Below are 10,404 nucleotides of genomic sequence, written 5' to 3' on the forward strand. Positions count from 1 at the left end.
ATTATATTATTTCACCATATAATTGATATATACTACGTCATTTGGAATGAAAATTTAAAATTTTCTGTATTAAAGACGAGAGAAATACTCACTTGAGTGCAATAATATTTTTTGCTTGCTCGTTAAATGTGGTCTCGACTCTACACACATGTATAATTGCCGTCTTAGGAGAGTACCATTTTAGATTAGTAATTGGTGGCAAGATTGTAGTTATCCTCCATCTGAGGGTCGTTCACATTTTTTTCTAAACTTAAATCTATTACTTTAAGATAGGGATGGGGTTATTTGAATCTATCAAATTTCTCTCAAAACCTATTTAGAAAAATAAATTCATTATTAAGAGTTTAAAATTTAAAAATCTCAAAAAGTCAAAATTACCTTTCATTAATCTCTTTCTCTCTTTATCGTACAATTACATATTCTCTCTCTACTCCCACATTTTACAAACTCATTTTTTTAGTTTTTTTAGTATACCACAAACTATATCTCATGATTTCTATATATAAGGATCTTTTTTCTTCATATGCATTAATTTTTGTGTTTGGTAAAAATTAATTTTTTGATATATATTAACCTTGATGATTGATAAAAATTTATTGATATTTTTTTAAAATGGTAGTTTTGCTCCTTTTAGTTAGTGATACTAATTATTTGCATCTAAAAATATATATCTCAATGAATTTATGAGGATTTATGAAATTAAGAAGAAGAAAATAAATAATTAATTAAGTAGTTTTTTAAAACTATTTAGATAATAAAATTTTTAATTAAAAAATAATATAAGGAAGAAATTTATAAACTCAAATAGCACTACTCAAACCACTCGTCCAAATTAGATCCAGTCCCTCATAACTACGAGGGTAATGGTTCAAACCCCCATAATATTATTGTGGGGGTTTAATTTCATTCCTTAAATTTAAGTGAATGTAATTTTAGTAATTATCTGATTGTAAATATTAATTATAATATTTCAAAATATGGATTGTAATATGAACTCATATAATAATAAATAAAAAAATAGTGCTAGCCAAATTAAAATATCCGTGCAAAATTTTCCCCCCCAAGCAAACGATTCCTCCCACCAACCACCAACCTGATCGTACCAGCAGCACTTCTCTATCTCAAATACAAATTTGCAGCCTCTAACTTTTTGTAATTTCTTAGATATAGCCACGGTTTTCCATTAATACCATATTGGTCCTTACTGCTTTCAAAATGACTAAAGTACTCGTAAGTGTTGAGTTAGGTGTTTGTTTTTTAGTCTCAATTGTCAAATATGAAGAGTTAAATGAAGGATGTAAAATGTCATATCAGTGACTACTAATCGAGTATTTAAAGTGACTAAACAAAGCATTATCCTTTATTTATTATACTTTTAGATTTGCGTCATTATAAATTTTAATAAAATAGTACCCTCATACATGTATTAACATAAATCATATTCATGAGAACTTAACTCTAGTTTATGAGTAGAGAGGATGCAAATAAAACAATTAATTAGAGATATTTTTCTAAAAATTATTTAGTAAAATCATTATTTTAGGAAAAAATGACGTATTTAAAAATAACAATTTTCCCTATTAAGTTGGAAAAATAAATGTTCTTAAGGCTTGTTTGTTAAATGTCTAAAGTTTTATTTTTTAAAAAATTTACTTGTTTATTTTTTATAATTTATTTTTTATTTTCAATTATTTGCATATGAATAGAAAAAATAAATTTTTGTAACTTTTATCTAATTTACTAAATTAGTTAAGTTTAATTGCATTATATAATTATCGTGTGTTTACTTTTAAGAATGATTGTTATTCTTCATTGATATATTTACTTACTAAAAATCCAAAAGAATGAGAATGAATTTTAGGTGGGGCTGACAAACCTAAAAATAAGGAATGAGAATCTCATTTATATGAGAGGTGGGAATAATAATAGGGAATAAATTGACATTTTTATCCTTAAATATTAAATAAAAAATTATTTATAAAATTAAAATAATTATAATTATATTAATATTCATAATTAACAATAATAATAATAATGACAATAACAATAATTGTCGTTATAATAATAATAATGATTATTATTAATTATAATTAATATAATAACTAAAATAATTAGAATATTACTATTACTATTATGGTAATAATTATTAATATTTTTAATAATAATTGTCATTATCTTATTATAATATTATAATAATAATGGTAATAACAAATTTTTTATTATAATAATTGTAATAATAATAATATTATTAAAAATACTTATAGTAAAAATATTTACTCTTTATTTTATTAGTGAGCAAGTACATAATTGTACCTAAGGGCATTTTAGTAACTTTAAACAATTTGTTTCAATTACAGGATAATTAAATAAATTAATGGGAATACATCTTATTCTGATTTCTGACTATTATGATTCTAGAAAAGTAAACATATCATAAGAATTCATTTGATATAATTTTTTAAATAAAGCTTCTTCGTGTAAATTTAATGATAGAACTTCTAGACATTGAGATTTTAACTTCGTCAGTTTTCAATCATATTTTACCAAAAAAAAATTAAAATCACTTCAACATACAAGTTTTTTAAGGTTATGTTATAAGAGAAATGAGAAAGTATTGTAAAAATAATATGAGAGTAATTTGTATAATTTAATTCATTTTTCCAAAAAGAAAAAAAAATGAAGCTTCTTCGTGTAAATGATAGAACTTTTAGACATTGAGATTTTAACTTCGTCAGTTTTCAATCATATTTTACCCAAAAAAATTAAAATCACCTCAATATACAAGTTTTTTAAGGTTATGTTATAAGAGAAATGAGAAAGTATTGTAAAAATAATATGAGAGTAATTTGTATAATTTAATTCATTTTTCCAAAAAGAAAAAAAAATGAAGCTTCTTCGTGTAAATTTAATGATAGAACTTCTAGACATTAAGATTTTAACTTCCTCAGTTTTCAATCATATTTTACCCAAAAAAAATTAAAATCACCTCAATATACAAGTTTTTTAAGGTTATGTTATAAGAGAAATGAGAAAGTATTGTAAAAATAATATGAGAGTAATTTGTATAATTTAATTCATTTTTCCAAAAAGAAAAAAAAACCCAATCAACATTTGTAGTAAGGGGCAAGTTTGTCATTTCATAAATGATTATTTGACGGACAGAACAGGGCTTGTTTAATACAAATGGATAAATTATGTTCTTACTTGAGAAATTATAAAAGGTCAGGTACGAAAATATGCAGAAGGGGTAAGTTTGAGTCAATGATAGCAAGGCCATGAATGATCTAACTACCAAACGCCACGTGCCGTCTGGCTTCTTCCCTTCCAAGTCTAGCTGCCAAAGCCATTCTCCCCTTCTATAAAATCCTATTCTCTTCTCCCCCCGAATTTCGAATCGTCTCATTTCTTTTACCCTGTCTCGCATTGTATCGGCTGAGTTCACGAGGCAGGGACTCCGAGTCAGGTAGTTGTTGACTCAGATCCCTTTCTCTCTTTGATTCCAATTCATGTCTGTTTGATTACAATTGTCGATTTATACGAGGATAGAGTAACGATATGCTTCGTTTTGTTGTTTAGTGAAAAAACTCTTGATTATGAATTCTATTTAAATGAATGTAACCGTTTGCTTTGCCTCTACGTCGCCGTTTTACTATTCTTTTTTTGTTAGTTGTAACTTGCGATCTGGTTAGCTTCTGGTTTAAGTTAGGTGCGTGTTTGTTGAACTAATTGAACAATGTAGATCTGCTCCATTTCGACTGAATTTGTACCAAATGAACTCTAATCACACTTGCTAATTTTACAAATTTGACAGAATTGAATTGTGTTGTTCATCGCAGGTGTCTTCAGCGATTAGTCACGCCATGGCTACAGGACAGCTGTTTTCAAAAACCACACAAGCTTTGTTTTACAACTATAAGCAGCTTCCAATCCAACGGATGCTTGATTTTGATTTCCTTTGCGGTGTGTATGATATGCAAATGCAGTTTTTTATTAATTTTATGTATGTGAAATATGGATAAGGTAACCGCATTATCTTAATTGATGGTGTGTGGCATTATTTTGAATATCTGAAATTGTATTTTTAGGGAGGGAAACACCTTCAGTTGCCGGAATTATAAATCCTGGGGCTGAGGGATTTCAGAAATTGTTTTTTGGACAAGAGGAAATTGCCATTCCTGTGCATTCAACGTAAGATTATGTTTCTCTTTCTCTATTTATATGAATCTGTCACTTCTGTATTATTAAGTAAAACATCTTACTTATTTCGGTGTTAAGAAAGCTGATTCCTGTTGATTTAGCTAGGCCGTCTAATGTGGAGTACTCGTTATCCTCACACAATTTATTTAATATTTTACTCTTTTGTGAAAACTTGGTGGTGTTGTTATTTTTTATACTCTTGTGTTTATGTGAGAATAATAAATTGTAAGTACAGTTTGGTCAGTGTATACTTGTGGTCATGAGCATTTTTGGCATGTTACGTGTCAAATATTGATGTCACGAGCAGAAATCTTTAGAATTCCGTCAGTCAATTTTATGGTACATTGCTAATTGGTCTATTTATGCTAAAGTCAGTCCACTGCTTTATATCAGTTTGGACATTTAGTTTACAAATTTGTTAGCCTAACAATTGAAGCAGTATACTTGCACTGAAGTTGCATATTCCTGGGCTTTGAGTTTGCTAACCTGTATTTTTAAAATTTTGCAGTGTTGAGGCAGCTTGTGCTGCTCATCCAACGGCTGATGTTTTCATCAACTTTTCATCATTTAGAAGGTAAATATTCATTTGTTAGTTAATATCATGGTTTGAATGCTTTGTGAGAACTACATCAGTCTGACATTTAAATATAATTGCAGTGCGGCTGCCTCATCTATGGCTGCCCTGAAACAGCCAACCATTCGGGTAGTGGCAATTATTGCCGAAGGTGTGCCTGAGGCAGACACCAAGCAATTGATTGCATACGCTCGGTCTAACAACAAGGTGAGGAGAATAATATGAAGCTATTTTAATTAACTTGTATCTTAATTTCAATACTAGTAGTCATCCTTACTGATTAATTACCTGTCTTGTTAACCTGTAACAAAATTTAATAATGATCATTTTGCAGGTTGTTATTGGCCCAGCAACTGTTGGAGGAATTCAAGCTGGAGCTTTTAAGATAGGTGACACAGCCGGAACCATTGATAACATCATTCATTGCAAACTCTACAGGCCTGGATCTGTTGGTTTTGTCTCCAAATCTGTATGTACTCTTTCCTTTAGCATTATCATTTGGTTCAGTTGGGAATCTAAAAACTTAAATTTGAAATTGCTCAGTCATTTTAAGTTATGGCCTAAAAAAGAGTAGATTTTAATGAGGGAAACAAGTAGTAAACTGACTGGTCCATATTTTTACTAATTTGGTTGAAATAGTTACGGAAAAGCTCATTCTTTTTGGATAGCTTTAATCACTCTGATTATATATTCTCATAGTAAAAATCTATATGCTGCTTGCATTTATGAGGTTCTAAATTGCTTTAACCTTTGGAGTATCATTTACTGCCTTCTCGACATAAATCATGTGATCTTCAATGTAGTTGACTATGTAACAGTTTTGCCCCACAATTTTGACGAGTGAGATCGAGCTTGTCTGTATGTAGAGCTCAAAATGGAACCTACCCATTCATTAAGTTCTTATTATGACCAGTAATTTTCTTGAGATGCATAGTTTGAATATGCCATATGATTGAACCTTTGACAAATAATGTTCCTTTTGACAATTGCAGGGTGGCATGTCTAATGAACTATACAACACTATTGCTCGTGTAACAGATGGAATCTATGAAGGTACACTGCATGCATCTTTATTCCATCTTTTGCCTGCCTAAAATGATTTAGGATTGAACATATTGTGGGGATATTTTTCAAAATTCTGTAGGTATTGCAATTGGAGGAGATGTGTTCCCTGGCTCCACTCTTTCTGATCACATTTTGCGGTTTAACAACATCCCACAGGTAAATTTGTGTTTCTATTTATTTCTTTGAGTGTTTCCTGATGAAAAATTATGTCTTGACAAAGCCATGTGGATACCTGTAGCAAGTAGTATGTATAGACATTGTTTTGGTGGTGAATGTTGATTTTTTGAAGTGTTATTGCAACTTGAAGTTGTTAATTAATTCAGTTTACTTGCTCTAGAGGGCATGCTTGAAGAAAATTATAAGAATTTTTTTACCGCTTTTTCTGCTTTAGTCTTTTTGCACATAATGTTTTCTTCTTATTTTTCTCTTCCTTCTAATGTCTTTTTCTGGGGCTGACCCCAGGTTAAAATGATGGTTGTTCTTGGTGAACTTGGAGGACGGGATGAGTACTCCCTTGTTGAAGCTCTGAAACAGGGAAAGGTAAACAAACCTGTGGTTGCATGGGTCAGTGGAACCTGTGCTCGACTATTCAAATCAGAAGTGCAATTTGGTCATGCTGTAAGTTATTACTCAAGTTTTCCTGGATAATTTTTCAATACCATAGCATTCTTAACTTGAGGCCTGCATATCCATAATCTTCCTTGTCATTAACTAAATCAGGGTGCTAAAAGTGGTGGTGAGATGGAGTCTGCTCAGGCAAAGAATCAAGCACTAAGGGATGCTGGAGCTGTTGTTCCTACTTCATATGAAGCCTTTGAATCTGCAATTAAGGAGACATTTGAGAAACTTGTTAGTTTCTAAGACCCTTTGTCTGCCCCTGCCCCTTTCCCTTCCTCTCCCACCAAGGGAAGACAAAAGGGCTACAATTTCTTTAATGCTGCCTAACTAATCTTATTCATGTGGATGGATGAATTTTACCTTAGGTTGAAGAGGGGAAGATTCCACCAGTGAAGGAAGTTACACCACCACAAATCCCTGAGGATCTTAACACTGCCATTAAGAGTGGGAAAGTACGGGCTCCAACTCATATTATTTCAACCATCTCTGATGACAGAGGTACTTATTTTTTTATGGTCTTGATTTGATCGGCAGTTGGGTGTTTGGCTTTGATAACTTTAAATTCTTCTTTATGCTAATCTGTAGGTGAGGAGCCATGCTATGCTGGTGTACCAATGTCTTCAATTGTAGAACAAGGTTATGGTGTGGGTGATGTTATTTCCCTTTTGTGGTTTAAACGCAGCCTTCCCCGCTACTGTACCCAATTTATTGAGGTAGGTTCATTGTCAATGAAGAGCTTTTTTTGAATTTCTACCGTTGAAGTACTATGGAAAGTTCTATTCAGTTTAGCTTTCTTATTCCTCTTTTTCCCCATTAGCGTCAAAGCACATGATTAATAGTATATGGTGCTCATTTTTTTTTTTCATTAATACACATTATCTTGGACAGATATGCATAATGTTATGCGCTGATCATGGCCCCTGTGTTTCTGGTGCTCACAACACTATAGTGACAGCAAGAGCTGGAAAGGATCTTGTTTCCAGCCTCGTGTCAGGTAAACAACTGGTTTTGGTTTTATTATCCTCTTTTCCAATGGTGTGGATCTAAAGTTAAAAAGTTGCATGTAAGTGTTCATCCATCTACTATTGGATTGGATGGATCCAATGGATGACAAATTAAGTCATGATTTTTCCAATTAAAAAATTTAAGTCAAGGAAACCCCACCCATTTTAAAAATATTTATAGTTTAGTTATCATTTGAGAATTGACACGACAGAACTAAATTATGAGGTTCTGAAACAGGTTTGCTCACAATTGGTCCCCGATTTGGTGGCGCCATTGATGATGCTGCCCGATATTTCAAGGATGCTTATGACCGGGTAAAGTTTAGTGGATTACGTGAGATGATTAAGCAATACTCTGATTGCTCTGATAGTTTCTAGATTCTGAAATTTTATTCTTTTGCTGTCTTATCAGGGTCTTTCAGCCTATGAATTTGTTGAATCAATGAAAAAGAAGGGCATACGTGTGCCAGGAATTGGGCACAGGTATGTAGGTGTTATTAAATCTTGGATCTATGAAATTTAATGTTCATGCATTAGTTGCTAATTGTAAATCAATGTTGATATGCTATTTGCTTTCTGTGAAAAAGGATCAAGAGAGGAGATAACAGAGACAAAAGAGTGGAGCTGCTACAAAAATTTGCACGCACTCATTTCCCTTCTGTGAAGTATATGGAATATGCTGTTCAAGTTGAAACCTACACTCTATCAAAAGCAAACAACCTGGTTCTTAATGTAGATGGTGCAATTGGGTCCCTTTTCTTGGATCTTCTTGCTGGCAGTGGAATGTTCAGCAAGCAAGAAATCGATGAGATAGTGGAAATTGGATATCTGAATGGGCTCTTTGTTCTGGCACGCTCCATCGGTTTGATTGGGTAAGTAAAATTACACTTCTTTTCTAAGCTCATTTGGGCTATATGCTTAACTTTTGCTTTCTTTGCAAAACTTTGCTGTTGATATTGGGATAGGACTTTGTTTATCAAGAGAACAAAAAATAATGAAAATTGGAGTTTCTGGTTTCTAGTGTTTGTTACCACAATGATTCTTATCTGGAATTGCTTCTTGCTACGAATAGTGATAGCAATGTGGCTTTTTTATGCCTTTCGATATGTTTAGGGTGTTTAGTTATGTTGCACTTGGCTGTGATGCTGTGAGGGTCAGATGACTTCTTTTGTAGATTAGGATGTTGCTATGCATGCTGATAGTGATTTCAACTTCTTCACAACGGAAAATGAACGGTTCCATTAATCTTATGCTATCTGGTACTTTGGGATTACTTGACTGTGATTCTGACGTCCAATTTTGGTGTCTCATAGATATAGAGAAAATTGCAGTTTCTCTGTATATTATCCCTCTTTTTCGTCACATCCTGCATCTGACTTATTGCTTCTCATTCAAATCTCAGGCATACCTTTGACCAGAAGAGATTGAAACAACCTCTATACCGTCACCCATGGGAAGATGTTCTCTACACCAAGTAATTCACTTCCCGGCAACAGGTGGGAAATCATAATCAACATGCTTTCCAAAACATTTTCCCTTTTGAAGTCTTTAAATCTGTATTTTGCTGGAATTGTTGTTGGGTTTTTAGATTACTGTTTTTGTAATTTGAAGTACCAGCCGAAAACTTTGGTCTGTAAGTTGAAAGTTCATCAAGATACGACTCTCAGATCATTAATTGAACGAAGTGATGTTTCAAAATCTAGATGCAGAGCTTGCATTGTTGTATAAGGATCTCTCCATTCTTGAATATTTGAATAAAATTTTTAGCCACCATGATTAGAAATGGACGGCTTTTAGTAAGAGCCAAGATGTTCCAACAAATTCCGTACGCGTGGAATCGTTCTACTTTTGCGAATGATATAGCTATGTATAAATTTAAATTAAAATAGCATGCAGTTCCATTTATCTTTTTAAAGTAAAATATATGTAAAACTTTCATTGGAATCCATGTAAAGCGTTTGGAGAGTTAAATCATTGATGCTCTTGTAATGGAATCTACTTTTTAATATGTTGTTGATCATCTATTCACGTGGGCGTCACGTTGCCTGGAATGCATTTTGTGCTTTTCAGAGCGTCAAATGTCGCTGTGTGTTATGGCATTTCATGCGCTGGTGGAAATTTTGAAAGGTACGGCGCTTTACAAAGACATACACTATCTATCCAAGTTTTTTGTCCATATTTTCTAACAGTATCGGTGCTTTTATCAGCGGTGAATTACTGAATTGGGACGCCTTTTTTTTGTTTTTTGTTTTAAATCCGGTATCAAAGTTGACATTTTCTGTGAAAAAAACAAAACCATCTCTCTTTTATACTGTGTATCGATGCCTTTATGATTATTGTACTAGCTGCAATAATTAAAAGGCTAGCGCTAAGTTACGTTGAACGTAACTTGCGCCGTCGTTACTGTGAGAGGGCCGTTACGTTTAATGTAACTTAGGCCCTTCCATAATTAAAGACTTGAGAATTCCTAAATTTGTAATTTTGGAAAGGCGGATTTGAAGATAGATTATGTTATTTTGTCTCTCGATTCATTATGATTGAGACCTAAATTTATATATTTAAAATGCTTCAATGTAAGTATTAAACTCTCTAATTTAACACCAAGCATTATATGATTAATGCCCTAATTTATATATTTAAAAAGAGCTAACGTTAGCATTAAAGAAGACGTTGATTGAAGGCATGTGTGATCCGACTTAAATTCTTATTTTAACATGTCTGAGCGCTGAAGAAGTATCCATTGGCGATTGACCAATTATAGTTCTATAATTTGACACTAATTTAACATTATATTATTAGGAGTAATGATACAGCCATAAACTCTTGTACAAACTTATTTTGTACAACTTGACGTGTCATTAATTCATTGGTTGAATGAAAATATAAATTAATAAAAATAAATCATATGAGTCAAGTGATATTTAATTCAACCAATTTTATCGTGCC

General features: G+C 32.2%; 1 protein-coding gene across 1 annotated transcript; it reads left to right on the forward strand.

Annotated features, from left to right (window-relative positions):
• Positions 1-3,233: 3,233 nt before the first annotated feature.
• LOC102618571 (ATP-citrate synthase beta chain protein 2) lies at positions 3,234-9,260 on the forward strand. The gene is made up of 17 exons (XM_006488777.1): positions 3,234-3,463; positions 3,837-3,960; positions 4,086-4,188; positions 4,706-4,771; positions 4,855-4,978; positions 5,106-5,240; positions 5,764-5,824; positions 5,916-5,992; positions 6,299-6,454; positions 6,557-6,685; positions 6,820-6,952; positions 7,040-7,167; positions 7,343-7,448; positions 7,697-7,773; positions 7,871-7,941; positions 8,046-8,330; positions 8,861-9,260. The coding sequence occupies exons 2-17, from the start codon at positions 3,861-3,863 to the stop codon at positions 8,934-8,936; spliced, it is 1,827 nt and encodes a 608-aa protein (XP_006488840.1). The 5' UTR covers positions 3,234-3,463; positions 3,837-3,860; the 3' UTR covers positions 8,937-9,260.
• The last annotated feature ends 1,144 nt before the right edge of the window (positions 9,261-10,404 follow it).

This window comes from Citrus sinensis, chromosome 1 (genome assembly GCF_022201045.2).
Source record: "Citrus sinensis cultivar Valencia sweet orange chromosome 1, DVS_A1.0, whole genome shotgun sequence".
In the NCBI taxonomy this organism is placed as follows: Eukaryota; Viridiplantae; Streptophyta; class Magnoliopsida; order Sapindales; family Rutaceae; genus Citrus; species Citrus sinensis.